Genomic DNA, 15,427 nt, shown 5'->3' with positions numbered 1-15,427 from the left:
TGCCAGAATTTAAGTATGATTTTTAAGAGGGTTTCAAGGCAGATGTGTTTACAAAGCTAAGCTAACAATGCATTTTACAAACTCGTATGCAGAGATGATTTCAATATCTCCCTGTAGAGAAGCAAGCAAACTCTGTCCAAGGTATATGAAGCAACACTATATTATTCACACTTTTGTGTATATACAGAGTTAAGATCCAAGATTCAAGAACTGGAACGTAATCTACAGATTCAAACACAGGATTTGAAATCAACCACGGCTAAACTTCAGGAAACTAAGCTGCAGCTGGAACATATAAAAATGGAGTCGACAGAAAAAGATACAGCTCTGAAGAAGAGTAGAAACGAAGTAACTAGAATTAACGCACAACTTGACCAGACCATGAATCAGGTAAGGTGCTTTATTAAATCTTAGACTTTTTAAGAGGCATTTCCCACATGCATGCACAACACTCATTGTATATTTTTGTGGATCTGATATTGGAGAGACATTCATATAATCTGATATCTGCTGAAGCAATGCTTTTCAGTGGACCTCAGTAGTGGTTGATGTGGAGCAGAACCATGGAACCACCCTCCCGACATTACCTATGTAAGCCTGATGTAGTGGAATTCAACCCTGTTGTCCAGTCTACCATCTAATTAATCTAGTTTGCTGCCTAATATGATTGTAAATTTGGGATTGACTGGCCATCTCTCTCTCTCTCTCTCTCTCTCTCTCTCTCTCTCTCCCCCTCCCCCCAACCAACCAACCAACCAACCCCAAAAAATATAAAATCCTGGCCCTAATTTTCCATTATGCCATATACTGAAATAAGTTATGGCTATATCTGTTGAGTTGTTGTCGTTGCTAGCAAGAACTGGGAAAAAAGCATTTTAACAGCAGCAATCCTACCTGAGCAGGTGAAACGAAGTCTTTCCCATTGCTCTGTGAGGGTGACAACTTCCTTACCTCATGCTTCACAATTATTCATCTATAAATAATTCATTCTTATTTGTTTTATTCTAAGATGCTCTACTGTTCCCCCCTTTTCCAGCTATAATTTAATTCAGCTCATATTAGTTCCAGATAATTCTAACCCTTGTGATATTGAAATTACTCGTTTTATAGCACACCGCATCCGAGGAAAAGGTGAAAAGGCTTTCAGAGGAGCTGAACTGCCAGAGACAAAATTTTGAAAGAGCCCAACACTCTTTGCAACAGAAAATGAAAGAGAAGGAGAAAGAGTACCAGGAGGTAAAGCCAGGGAAGGGGGAAATTTTCACAAGTGAAAGGGGGGTTGGGGGAGCCCATGGGTCCCTGGAAGGATCCTGCTAATGTTCAGTCCTGCATCGCACTTCCATCAGCCCACATCCACAGGTGAACAGCCTGTTTATTGGCTTGTTTCTTGATATCTTGGGCATCTTTCAAAATACCAGGACTATCAAGGTTTAACGAAGATTTGCATTTCTTTTAAGAATGAAGACCAGTAAATTTAAAAATATATATTCCCATTTCAGTCCATGGAAAAAATGCTTCTTTTTACCTTCCAAATAAGCGTGCATAGGATTGCAGCTTTAATCTGCCCTGCTCCTTAATATTTCTTTCGTTCCTGCCACAAGTTGCATACCAGCAGATACATTTGATTTCTCTCCTACGTCCTCCAATGTTGCCTACTTAGGCTAGAATCAGCATACCTACTTAAGCTCACATGCAGGGTGTGCAATTTCGGTGGAGTTTTTGCCTCCCCCCTTTTTTTCCTTTGAACTCCTAACCTTCATGCCATGTCACAAGCTGCTTTTGAAACTCTTCTGGTTTCCAAAGCAATTTGCCATAGGAGGGCAGCTGTTCAAGAAAAACTAAGTCTCTAAGGCCCCACTGGGCTGATGGCACCAGTTTTACAGGCCATAGATGCGATTCAGTGAATTGTATATGCAATTGAATCCTTCCCACCCTTCTTGTCAACAAAATCATAATGAAAAGTGGAACAGTAGAAAATATCTATTTATATATTCCAATTTCCTCATTGTTCCTTTCTTAGTAAAAGGCTCACCAACAAAAAGCCATGCAGGTCTTCAGGGTGCATAGCAACTTGGAAATTTCACCCATTATTATTTTTTTCATTTCCTTCACCACCTGAGATCAGGTCAGGAATATCTGACAATTTGCCACATTCCTGGTTTATAATCATTTTCGTTTCCCCCAACGTTGCTGTTTTAGGAAGCGTCTCTCCAGCTCAATCAAGTGAAAACGAAATTGCAAGGGGAACTGCATCAAGCCAAGAACAACTACAATCTTCTTCAAGCAGAACTTGAGAAAGTAGGTAGTTTTTAAACATGGCTGGTGAGGGGGAGGGATCCTAGAACTTTATAGAGTCAGATGGGATCTTGGAGGTGAGCTTGTGCAGCTCCCTCAGCGCATGAATCTTTCAAGTCAATGACATTTTTTAAATAATAAAAACAAACAAACCATCCAGTCACTGCTGAAATAACTCCAGTAAGGGACAGCTCACCACTTCCTGAGGCTGTTTGGTTCACCAAGATCTCTTTAATTAAATAATTATTTTTAATTTAGTATTTTTATTACATTTATATCCCACTTTTTCTCCAGGGAGCTCAAGGTGGCACACATATCCCCCCTCTGCATTTTTTCCTCACAGAAACCCTGTGAGGTAGGCTAGGCTGAGATATAGTGAGTGGCCTGAGGTCACCCAATGAGCTTTGAGGGGATTTGAACCCTGGTCTCCCAGGTCCTGGGCACTAGGCTACCCTGGCTCTCTTAATGCTGAGCAGAAATCTGCCTTGGTTCTAGGCCTGCTCTCTGAAGCAACAAGTCGGCTCTGTCTTCTGTCTTCTCCCCTTAGCCCTCTCCAGGCTCAACAAACGTGGCTCTTTCAAACGTTCCTCATAGGTTTCTAGACCCCCTCATCATCCCAGTCACTGACCTCCAAAAACATGCTTCTAAGTGGCCTCTTCTGTGAATCCCCAGCTGCACTGAGAATATTTCCGTATCGTTTAATGTCACACGTGGCTGCAAAGTAAAACGTGCCATCTTTTCCCCTTTAGACTAAGTCTGCAAAGCAGCAATTGGAAAAAAAGGTTGATGATTTTTCACAGAAGTTGAGTCGAGCGGACCAGGCTACTCAGGCAATGCAGCTGAAGGAAAGCGAACTGAAAAAAGCCTGTGAGGTAAACAGAATTACAGGAATAATTGCATATTTACGACCCATGGCCTGGTGTCGCTGATGTGAATCCCACTTGCCCTTTCAGTTCTGGCAAAGAAGAGATATATTTAGGAGCAGGACACTGCATGACCCATCAACTGCACAGTTAACAATATCACTGTGACCTGGCCCAGAGCAGTCAGAATGGCTGTCAGCCGCGATCTGCAAGCCAGAGAGAGCGCAAGTGTTAGTGGCGAGAGATAATGGAGGTTTTTGCCTTATGACCGTGTATCGACCATCAGCCGATATATATTTGAACTTGCAAGCTGCAGCGAAGGACTTGGTTAGGTGAAGTGTACTGTTCCTGCAAACTTGAAATTATTTAGCCACTCCCACTATAGTCCCGTGAAACACAGCCCACAGTTTTCTGTAGGAATCCCCTCCAAACCTCTGGAGAGACTTCGAAAGGTGGCATCCAGGAGGCTTTTGTGAGGTATCTTCTGCCCTCGTTACTGGTGCATTCAGCCAAACGGGGCAAGTTGCAGATCCGTCTGGAAACGCCTGTGACTGCTTCCCATCCAGTGAAATGCAGCAGACTCGATTGCTGCTGCAGAGCCTCCGGTCCACACAATGCCCAGGCTCCCAGACTGGCTGAGGTTTTGCCAGACCCCCGGCTACCTAAGCTGTTATTGGGGAGGGGCTCACTGCAGGGCCCCATCATTAATAAGAGGCTCCGGCAAACGTTAACGGAGCCTACAGCTCCTTGCACCTGTCATCTCAAAAGAGTGATGTGCATAGCTGTCAACTTTTCCCTTTTCTTGCGAGGAATCCTATTCGGAATAAGGGAAATTCCCTTTAAAAAAGGGAAACGTTGACAGCTATGGTGATGTGCCTGCTGGTAGCATCACTGGGAGAACTGGGATGTGGGAGGAGAAAAGCCAAGCCAGGGGTGGGGATGGAATAAAAGAGTATCTCGTTGCTTCCTTGTGCACAGTTTGATGATGAAGGCCAGAGCTCGTGTCTTCTGTCAAAGTCCCGTGAGCTTATTGGTCCGGCCCCTAATGATAATCACACAGGATGCAAAGCCCCATTGCTCTCTGCATCCGTTTAAGCCACTTGACCGTGATCGTATTCCAGCAGCGCTTTTTAAATCGCCGGCTAATGGTCCTTATGCTTGTGCTTAAAACTGTTAAGGAGCCTTTAACTGCAGGATGCTCATTACGCGCTGCGCATCCAAAAAAAAAAAAAAAAAAAGTCAGAAAAACCCTGAGCTTTTGCATTTGGGCACTTGTGTGGGAAACGTTGGCGCTGCAGTTTGCCTCTTCTCTTTCTGATGGGAGCTGAGCGGGGGTTGCGGCACGGGGCGTGCGGGGAGGACGGGCGATGAGCAGAAGCAACAACAAGTTTAATCTTGCTCTCGGGCTGATTTGCTTAAATAGCTGGAAATACAGACCTGCTTTGCCAGCAAATTTCCAGCTTATGCTTCCCATCCTGGTTGTCCCTTCTCTTAAATTTGGCTTTGGTGCGTTTGGTGCCCATCTGCTAGTAGTAACTAGATGGATAATTGAGGGCTCGAGACCAACAAAGCCCTGCCAATGCCATCTGTTATCTTAGCGGCTCAGGAGTGGGCGGTATGTGTTTGTACGTGCCATTTTCTTTAGGAACTGGCTTTTTATTTTTGCTTCCCAAGGGAGAGTGAGTTATGATGACAGGGGCCAGTTCTTTTTTCTTCTAATGCTTTCAAGGTTCAGTGCAGAGTGCTCCAAATTGTTTCACACTCCTTCCTGGGGAAGAGTTTAGATGCAAGGCGATCGTGTGTTTAGGATCTACTGTTCAGGAGGGCGGCTAGCTTTTGATTTATCTATCCGCGAGATACCTGCTTTCTGCCGAAAAGACCTGGCCCCGAAGCCTCCATGAGTTCTAACCCTGTCTCTGATAGCAGTTTTAACTCAGAGACCTTTGGCTGTCGAGTTTCCCTCTTCCATTAAGCACTAAAGGGGCCGTGATTGGGTTGTGGTTCTCTGATACACCCCCCCCCCCTTTTTTGACCTGCAAAACCCCCTTGTCCTGGCATAATTTATAGCAGGCTAGAGGTTTCCTTACTTAGCATATGCCGCTTGGCAGCTGCTTAGAGTGCACTGCCTGTCAGCTGTAGCCTGCCAGTGTGATAATATTTCTGCTGCCGTTCTCTTGGTGTATAAGAAATGATAGGGCAGTTGTCAACCGATAACTCTCGCTTGATGGAGGAGAAGGTTATTTGCGTTTGTGGAAAAGTGTGGTGGAATTGGGCTACTGGACCAAACATGGCTTCCTTTCAGAAGCCTTCTAAGCCAGAAAGTACATAGCATAAAATGCGTTTTTTGTTTCCCACAGCTGAATTGCTCAGATGTGTGCAGAACCTCTAGATGTCAGGAAGTCGTCATTCTCTTTTGCATCTTTTTTATCTACTTAGTTCAGATAGGGAGAGAGTAAAGGTAAAGAAAGGGACCCCTGACAATTAAGTCCAGTCACAAATGACTCTGGGGTTGCGGTTCTCATCTCGCTTTAAAGGCCGAGGGAGCCGGCGTTTGTCCGCAGACAGTTTTTCCGGGTCATATGGCCGGCCATACTTGCACTTTGATGTTCTTACCCCATCACGGGGATTCAAACCGCCGACCTTTCAATTGGCAAGCCCAAGCAGCACAGTGGTTTAACCCACAGGGAGAAGCCTTATATTTCAGTGAATACTGTCTTGAACTATTTGTAAAATTATGGTCCTGATGTTGTGCAGTTGTCTTTGTATTATATATGTAACACATTTTTGTGGTTTTTTCCCTTTCTATAATAAATAATAATAAATAATAATAAATAATAATAATAATAATAATAATAATAATAATAATAATTTATTTGTACCCCGCCCATCTGGCTGGGTTTCCCCAGCCACTCTGGGCGGCTTCCAACAAAGATGAAAAATACACCACATTGAGGACTATAAACCTTTAAATGATTCTAAGCACATTTCAGGGTAACTCTTCTCTCTTTTTTTCTTGGAATACACTGAGGGACATCATTGCATCTGGCAGACATTAGTTGGGATTTACATTTAGAATGGGTGTGTCTTAAGCAGCTAGTGTAGCTTCAAGTTCCTTTCGCATTTTAGAGACGTTAGCCCTACAGACCAGCTTGATACAGTCCAAAGCATGTAGACCATGTCTGGACTGCTAAGGCTTTCTCCAGTAATTATTTACTTATTATTTAAATAATTTCTGTACTGCTTTGTATGTAAAAAAACAAACAAAAAATACCTCAAAGCGCTCCACAACCTTACTTAAAGCATCAAATGAAGCGTTGCAAAAGCATCAACATAAAACCTTACAGATGAAGGTCAAATACAAAATAACGCATTTCAACCAATGTATTATCAGGAAAAGAAAGCATTTTCTTAAATACAAAAAATACAGGAAGATATCAAATACAAAAATACAGTAAAACTCCACTAAACAGCATCGTTGGCAACTAAACGAAATAACTGAAATAGAAGCTGGGCCTACACTCCTAAACACCCCTCACACGGTGGCAACCTCTCCAAAATACACCCTTAGCAGTTCTCCTAGTCTCACTCATGCATTCCCACCAGGAATACAGATAACAAAGCTAATTCCCAGCCAACCATTTATTACAAAGCAAACATCTGGTCTACAAAAATACATAGCAGCATTAAGCATAATTGACAACCAGCTCATTCACCCACCTCAGACTAAGGCCATATATAATATATAAAGAGCAACATTTCCACCCCTCCTTCCTGTCTCTCTCCAATGCAGGGTTCGGTTCAGTCTCTCACACTGAGCGGTATTAAGCAGCTCTGAAATGCACAAGTGCATGAGAATCGAGACAGTTGCTCGGGGCGGCAAAAATGCAGTTCTAGCTACTGCCCAATAATAATACATCACACACTTCCTCCTACCGGATAATGCATTCAACAGTTCAAAATTAAAGGGGTTGGCACCCTCACGGCAATCTCTAAAGGCCTTCATTTCAGCAGCCCTCTTATCTTGGTCTGTGGGCTGGGAGGCAAGTCAATTAGCCACAGCCGTTTCCACTCTTCTCCTGATGATGGGACTGTGTGGGCCAGACGACCTGAAAAGGTATAGCTGGCTAGATAATTGCAATGTTCCTACATGTAAAGTGCCTGAATTATATGTTTGGGCTTGGATGGTAGGCTATACATCCAGAAAGAAAAGAAAGTATGGTTCAAGGTCACTGTTGTGCCTGGAATCACATTGGAGACTTCATCTCCCTTGATATTTTTCCTAGCAAAGCCTTCTCAGCAGTTGTTTTTGTTTTATTTCTTACTGGATCCTCTATTTGCAATTTAAAAGTTCCCTGCAAGCAGTGGCTATACTTTAGCAAGCTGGAGTTGTCTATGCACGCTCTCCTCCCTTTCTCAGCACATTGCTCCTACTTCCATTATGTCTGAAAGCAAGGAACTATGGTTTGAAGGTCAGCTTATTAACCAGGATCTTAAACGATGGGTAGTAAACCGACATTAAACCATAGTTCCCCATTTTGGGCATAATGGGGGAAGTGTAGTTTAAGCTTCTGAGAACTAATACGAAAGGAAGGGATTGGGTACCCAAGATTGCTGAGCAAGGGGAGAAGACCCGCTGCTAGTTCCTGGCTTGGTAAACTATGGTTTAGCAAACTCGGAATGTATGTCTTAGCTGGCTCAATGAGTCAAAGAACCTTAGTCAAAGGTAGCCAATTCTTTAACTGTCACTTGTTTAATTCTTGCTGTCCAAGGAAACAAAGAAGCAAAATGGCCTCCTTCACTGCCAGTCGGCTCAACAGTTGCAAGAAATTTGTCAGTTAAAAGAAGAGCTCTGTGTAACCAAACGACTTCTGCAGCAGAGTCAAAACGTCGTTGAAGATATGAAAAGTGAGTCACCAATTTTTATTAGGTTTCCTTCCCATTCCGAACCTTATTCTGTGTTTTGAGGTCCCTCTGTATAGCATATACTGAGTTAAATCTTGTTTAGCATGTTGTAAGCAGCTTGGGCGACCATTGTAGATTTTGATAACTGGATAAAATAATAATAATAATAATAATAATAATAATAATAATAATAATAATATTAATAATAATAATAATAATAATTTTTATTTATATCCCGCCCTCCTCAGCCAAAGCCGGGCTGAGAGCGGCTAACAACAATAAAAGTAACACAGTTTACATAAAATCACAATCAATTAATTGAAATGCATTCTAAAGTCAATTCATTCTAAAATCAATTCAAAATCAAATTAATGGCAACCATTGGGCTAGAATTCTATGCAATATGCATTATGTTTTGCAGTGTACAGGGAAAAAGATAAGATCCAGGTGTGTCTGTGTAAACCTTAAGTTACCAGATGAGAACAAGTGGGATAAAATAGATAAAGTAAATGAGTAACACTAATAAAGAGAATAAAGGAATCTTACTTTTTGTAAATTAAACACTTCCCCTTTTCTTTCAATCACTTGGATTGCAGATAAAAATTGCTCTCTGGAAAAAGAGTTAAAACTACTTGAAGAGAATCTGAGCAAACAAGAGAATCCTCTCACTTTGGAGAAAATGAAACTTGCTATTTCTGAATTGGAAAACCAACGAGACTCTCTCCAGCAGCTTCTGAAGCACAAAGAAAACACCATTGAAGAGCTCACTGTAAAACTGGAGGATCTGGAAGCTTTGCAGAAAGTTCTTACAGAGTGTGAAGAACTTAAAAAAGAGGTTGAGGTTCTTTCCCAGTGGAAAAAAGAAAGTGGGCAACTCATAAATGAACTTGTTTTAGAAAAAGAAGATTTGATGAGCAAGATTTGCAGCCTGGAAAGGGCCTTAATGACCGAACAACTTAAAAGTAATGAGAGAGTAAAAGCTTTAGAAGGTACGAATGAAAACCTTTGTGTGGAGATTAGAAATCTCAAAGCTATGGTGGAAGACAAAACAGCAGAGCTAGAAGCAGAAAGAAAAGCCCACAGTGACCTTCAGGATAAAACAGCAGCATCTGAGGAAAAACACAGAAAAGAGAGAGAAAACAATTCACTGAAATTATCTGAGTTCACCAAACAAGTGGATGTTCTACAGAAAACACTGGAGACGGTAGGAGAGGAAATGTTGGAAAAGGACAGATGTATGGCCTTTTTGGAAACATCCTTAGCTTCCCACGTGCAGTTAAAATCCAGCTTCGAGAAACAATGTGAGGAGCTGGTCCAAGCCAGAGATGAGACAGAAAGAAAACTGGCTGCCGCAGAGCAAAGGCATAAAGATTTTGTTAGGGAGAAGGAAAAGCGCATAAGTGAGTTGGAAGCAGCTGTTTCCGAAAAGCAGGACTTGGTCACTAAGACTTTACAGGCTCTCCAGGAGAAAAACAAGACATTGCAAGCACTGATTGCAGAATCAGAGAGGCAGCAAGCAGAGATTCTGAATTTAAGAAGCAGTAACTCTTTCCTTGAGGATACAGTGCAGCAACTGAAAATTACGCCTCAAACAGTTAGCCACAAGGAACCAGATGCATTGGCACCAATAGCCTTAAATAAAAAGCTAATTGAAGGAGTTAGTGATGAAAATCTTGGCCTTAAGATTGATATCAGTGCCCTAGAGCAAAGAAATCTAGACGTAATGCAGACCAGCTTCCGTCTGTCCAGAAGCCAGAGGGAGAGGGAGGAAAGCCTCTTGGAACTGTCAGAAAGGCCTAAAGAGAAAAGCTTGTTGCTGTCTAAATCTGAAGAATCAAAAAAGAAATGTGGATCAGTGGAAGCAGAGAATAAGAACTTAGAATGTGCTTTAAGGGAGCAAGCATGCCATTCTGAAGTGGAGAAAGCCACATTTGAAGAGCGAGAGAAGCAGCTCATGAACGAACACGAGGAGCTGAAGTGTAAGGTTGTGTCCTTGGAGAAGGAAAATAACACTCTGCTTCAGCAGCTTGAAAAAATGCAGGCAGTACCTGAAGAAACTGAGATTCTAGGACAGGAAAGAGCAGCACTTCATAAAATGCAGCATCATAACGCTGTGTTGCTGCAAGAGAACGAGGAACTTGTCAAGGAACTGGAAATAAGGGACGAACGTGCAGCTGGTGGCTTTCCTGTGGAGAAGACTTCACTGGGACAGCTGAGAGGATCTGTGGAAGAAAAGGAGGAGGAACTGAATAAATATCAGGTTCAGCTAGAGCTGCTTCAAATGGACCTTGAGGACAGAGAGGCCTCAGTAGAGAACTATGCTGATCAAGTAAAGCAGCTGGAGAGTGCTCTGAGAACTATGGAAATAAAACTGGAAGAAAACGAAACGGAGAGAGAGAGGCTGAACCACGAATTGCAAGCTCTTAAAGATGTGGAAAATCCACATTTAGAGCTTACAGAAGAGGAAGGGAATGACCAATCAGCAGCACATTTCAATGCTGTTTCCAAGGACAACTTTAGCGGACAGATAGATGCCAAGTGTTCGTCAGTTCCTCATGATCTGACGCCCAGCCAAAGTGATTATGTCCGATTAGTAGCCTCCCTACACATGACAATGAGCAAGCTCAATGAGTTGGAGAAAATGTTCGAACACCTGCAGATTGAAAAGTCAACATTAGCATCACAGCTGAAAGACTCTCAATTGAAATGCATCACAGGCGCAATGGCAGAAGAGCTCATCGGCAGAATTAATAATGGAACAGAAGAGAGCGCCGCTTTTTCTGGTGGTTTAATAGATCACAGTAAAATAGCAGCACAATCTGATATTGAGCAAGTGCCCTTAATAGCTCTGGAATGTTGTGATGGACTTGACTGCAAAGGTTTGAAGCCATCCAGCAAAGAAATTAAAATGCACTTTGACGGGGTCAAGGAAAAAATCTTCTCTTTGAAAAATGAATATAGCAGCTTGCAAGAGCAGCACTCGGGTATGGCCGCCAAAATATCAGAGCTGCAAAGCTATGTTGACATGCTCAAGGAGGAAAATGCTGCACTATCAACCAGCCTCGACCAAGTCACTAATTCTTCCTTCACAACACAGGTAACCCCTCTTCTAATGAATGAAGAATTTCATTCACATGGAAAGTTCTCCGTGAGATTTCCTTCTTGCAGCAAAATCTCCTTGTGTACAAGTCCAACTCTTGTGGAATCTGATATCGACTCTGATCAGTACAGACCATCAAATGAAATAAGTGACCTAAGTAGTAACAAACAAGCTGATCTAGAAAGTACCCCTGAGGAACATGGCCACTTTCTTTCAGAAGGGAATGACAGTGACCCACAGGCCTGTATCATGAAGAAGGGGCGTGCCATGCCTGAAAGACATCATTTAAAAAAGAGAGTCGAACACCTCCTACGTGAGGCTTATGAGAAGTCCTTCAGGATGCTTGAAGACTCATTTGAGTCGCATAAAAATCTTGAAGACGAAGAGATCCAAAAGATCCAAGAACTGCTCCTTTCTGTAAGGAAGGAAGTTGATGGTCTCCAAAAGCAAAATATATCGGAAAGCAAACAGTGGCAACGAAAACTTAATGATGTGGTCTTGCAGGTGGCATCTAAATTGCCAGCCGAGAAGAAACATCCTGACCTGTTGCCTCAGGAACTAGAGGAACCACTGCAAGGCCTTGATTTAGGTTCTCAGTCTCTGCTTTGCGTTGACACCGAACACGTAAGTGTGCCTAATTTCTTATCATGCAGTTTTGCATGTATGTTCAATAGATTACCCATGTGTACTGTTTTGGGAGGGAAGGGAGGAAGTCTCTTTAGACTGGGAGCAAAGGCTGTTCAAAAAGCACGGTGGCTAACTTCAGATGTTTTGTTGGACTTCAACTCCCATCATCCCTGACCCTTGGCCATATTGGCTGGGGCTGATGGGAGTTGTAGTTTAACAACATCTGGAGGGCACCATGTTAACTATCCCTGTTTTAAAACTTATTTCTTTCACACACGCACCCAATTTGAAACTATTTTGACAGCCTTGAAATGCTGTAGTTTCTGTATTCTAAGAAACAGTGAATCAAGATACATAAAGATTTGGTTTTGTATCCGAATTCTGAAAGAAGAGCTTCGCATCAACTTACTCATTTTTAAAGCCTCAATTTATGGCCATTATTGCCAGTTAAATTCTGTCCCTCCCTGGCTCCAGCCAAGAAATATGCTCAGAGAGGGGAGAAGAGTATGCTTGACAGCAAAAAAGCAATCTTGTTGAGTATGCCAAGGTTGCTAAATATTAGTATTTCAGTTCCAGGTTCTTTCATATACAGTGGTCCCTCGGGTTACATACGCTTCAGGTTACAGACTCCGCTAACCCAGAAATAGTGCTTCAGGTTAAGAACTTTGCTTCAGGATGAAAACAGAAGTCGTGCTCCTGCGGCGCGGCAGCAGCAGGAGGCCCCATTAGCTAAAGTGGTGCTTCAGGTTAAGAACAGTTTCAGGTTAAGAACGGACCTCTGGAATGAATTAAGTACTTAACCGGAGGTACCACTGTATTAAATCCAGCAACAACAGCTATGTGTGATTATTGCTACAGAGGACCAATTTATGTAATAGGGAATGACATCAGTAGGTGGGAAGAGCCTGCTTTGGTGAAATGTTGCATAAGAGATGAGGTGTCTTCAAGCATTTGCCTGAAAATGTGAGCACCAAGTTGTGTAGCCAGCGGGGCCCACATGCATGTCCTGCCCCCAATGCTCTGCCCCCAACTGCCCAAGTTCCCCAGCCTTCCCTGTGTTGGACTAGGAAGGTCTGTGCAGCAATTACGTTTGCATTTCTCTGAAAGTGAGTAGAGCTCTCCACACAATCAGAGGACCCTGCAGAAAACAATTTCCCCAGGTGATCAACAGGAGGGCCCATATTAGAATATTAAGTGTGTTCTTTATCTACCAAAACATTACATATCGGTTCCCATTTTATTCAGCAGAGGTCATTGGCATTGTTTTTGAAGATGTGTTTATTTATTTTTTTGCCACCCTGGACTCCTTTGGGGAGGAAGTATCACAGTTAAATGTAATAAATAAAAGAATAAATATATCAGTTTGATAAAAGTGACTTATTAATTAAAATGACTCTCTTTTCCCCATCTACTTCTAGCAAGTCCAGATTCCCGCTAAGCAAGCAATTGATCCCTTGGGTCAACTGGAACTGTATGGCATGTCCAGTGAAAGCACAACATTTGAAGCTGAAAATAGTAAAATATCAGCAAGGGCAGGTGAAGCGAATAGAACAGAAGATGAAGAATCTATTTGCCAAGCAATCTGCATGAAATTTAGAGAAAGAGGCCTTCTGGACTTAGACACAGAATCCAGAAATGCAACAGATATATCCATTAATTCTCCAAACTATCCTGGTGAGTTATCGTTTCTTCCTTCTCAAAACACTGATGCGATGCCTGTGAACACCTTGGAAAGCCAAAGGGCCCCTGAAAAGCCTCTGCTAGAAGTAGAGCAGACATGTAATAAAATCTCCAAGCCCTTCCCTGACGTGGAGGAAAGCAGTAAAAGAGCTGATATTCTACTAATGGAGATCCAAAACCTAAAGTCAGGCCTGGATTCAAAGGACAAAGAGCTGGCTGCAGAGAGAACTGCTTGTGCAGAGTTGGACAAAACAGTTGTAGCACTCAAAAAAGAAAAAGGAGACTTAAATGAGTCACTTAAGTCTGTTACTTTTGATAACCAGCAGTTGTCTTACAGCCTTATGGCTCTTGGAATAGAACTTGAGAAGGTAAAATCTGATATGGAAATGTACAAGGCAAGACTGTCCAATACAACAGAGACTCTGGAAGATTTGGAAATGGACAAGGCCGACTGGACTGAGAGGCTTCTTGAAACTGAAAATGAGCTGAGGAGGATAAAATCTGAGAAAGCAAATATTGAGAACCATGCCTTATCCATGGAGACCGACATCGAGGAGCTTCAGTTAAAGAACGAGCATTTGGAAAAAGAAAACGAAAATAAACTGAAAAGCATTTTTGGCCTTCAAGAGCAGCTTCATATACTCGTCACTGAGAGAAACCAATTTAGTCAAGATCTGAGTGCTTTGTTGAAGGATAAAGAAGAATCGGATCAAATGTGCCAGAAAATGCAAGAGACTATCAAAGAACTTGAGTCGAGTAAAGGGGATTCTGCTGAATTTATCAGGATATTGGAAGCCGAAGCTAATACTCAGGCAAAATTGCTTCAGGCCACGAAGGCCGATACTCATCGGTTATCAACCGAAAAGGACAGACTTCTGCTGCAGTTACAGAATCTGGATCAGGTTATGAGGGCTCTTGTGTTAGAAAAAGAGGCAGCGCAAAGCCAAATAGAGCATCTGAATGAGGAAAAAGAAGTGAGCCTTAGGGAATATGAAACTTTGCACAGCAAGTTAAGTATCTCTGAAATGGAATATGCCAAGATATCAAAGTCTCTGGAAGGGTCGCTAATAGAAAAGGGTGAACTTGCAACTAGGCTGAACTCAGCACAGGAGGAGTTGTCTCAGCTGCGACAGGGCATCGAGAAGCTCAAAATAAAAATAGAATCCGACGAAAAGAAAAGGTGTCACCTTGCGGGAAAACTGAAAGAAAGCGAACGGAAAGCTGACTCCCTTGCAGACAGAATTGAGAATCTCGAAAGAGAATTGCAGATGTCAGAGGACAATTTGGAAGATGCAATTCTTAGGGCAGAGACGGCTAAAGCAGAGACAGAAACAGCCACTGCGGAGATAGAAATGATGCGTGCGACTTTGCAAAGCTTGGAATGTGAGGTGAATGCCTTAAAGTTAGAAAAAGGATCTCTAGAGAGAGAGCTGAAAGAAAATCAGGATAAAGTATCTGATTTAGAAGGTCTTAATTCCATGCTTGTGAAGCAGCTAGAAGAAAGGGAGAAGGAGAAGGTGCAAATTAGAGGTGAATTTGAAAACGCGCTGATGTCGATGGAATCCCAGTTGAAACTGGCCCGTGAAGAAGTTAAACTTCCTCATTGTGAAGAAGAGAATTTCAAGACAAAAGAACAGGATCTGATGGATGAAGTTGCTTGTGTCAAAGAAGAGAATGGACGGTTGGCTCATCATCTACAGGAAGCCAAACACAAACATTCTGAAATGGAGCATTTGCTGGAGGTCCTCGCCCAGCAATTCCAAGACCTCATACAAAAGCTGGATGACAGTGATCCTGTTCTGGAGCAGTTGCCCAAAAATGAAACTCTGCAGTCTAGTCTTGAGGCTACAGAGGTGGAGTTGGAAGCTGCAACTTCTGAAAAACCTGCCTTCCTTGAAAAGGTACAGCATATTGTTGACATCATGGGTAGAATATCTTGTAGGTTAATAGGTTCCTTCTG

General features: G+C 42.5%; 1 protein-coding gene and 1 long non-coding RNA gene across 3 annotated transcripts in view; both read left to right on the top strand.

Annotated features, from left to right (window-relative positions):
- LOC310758848 overlaps positions 1-15,427 on the top strand; it is a 321,389-nt gene that overhangs the window by 15,458 nt on the left and 290,504 nt on the right. The gene's annotated exons all lie outside the window — the stretch shown is intronic.
- The window catches only part of CENPF (centromere protein F), a 33,077-nt gene that overhangs the window by 9,356 nt on the left and 8,294 nt on the right, over positions 1-15,427 (top strand). For both annotated transcript variants that reach the window (XM_083604688.1, XM_083604687.1), the window contains exons 7-13: positions 188-390; positions 1,111-1,236; positions 2,200-2,298; positions 3,045-3,167; positions 7,928-8,063; positions 8,657-11,784; positions 13,206-15,368. In XM_083604688.1, coding sequence (XP_083460814.1) covers positions 188-390; positions 1,111-1,236; positions 2,200-2,298; positions 3,045-3,167; positions 7,928-8,063; positions 8,657-11,784; positions 13,206-15,368 — 5,978 coding nt within the window. The remainder of the gene's footprint in view (positions 1-187; positions 391-1,110; positions 1,237-2,199; positions 2,299-3,044; positions 3,168-7,927; positions 8,064-8,656; positions 11,785-13,205; positions 15,369-15,427) is intronic.

This window comes from Podarcis filfolensis (genome assembly GCF_964270895.1).
Source record: "Podarcis filfolensis genome assembly, chromosome: 3".
NCBI lineage: Eukaryota > Metazoa > Chordata > Lepidosauria > Squamata > Lacertidae > Podarcis > Podarcis filfolensis.
Note: the sequence above shows the minus strand (reverse complement) of the source record. Positions and strands in the feature narration are given on the sequence as shown.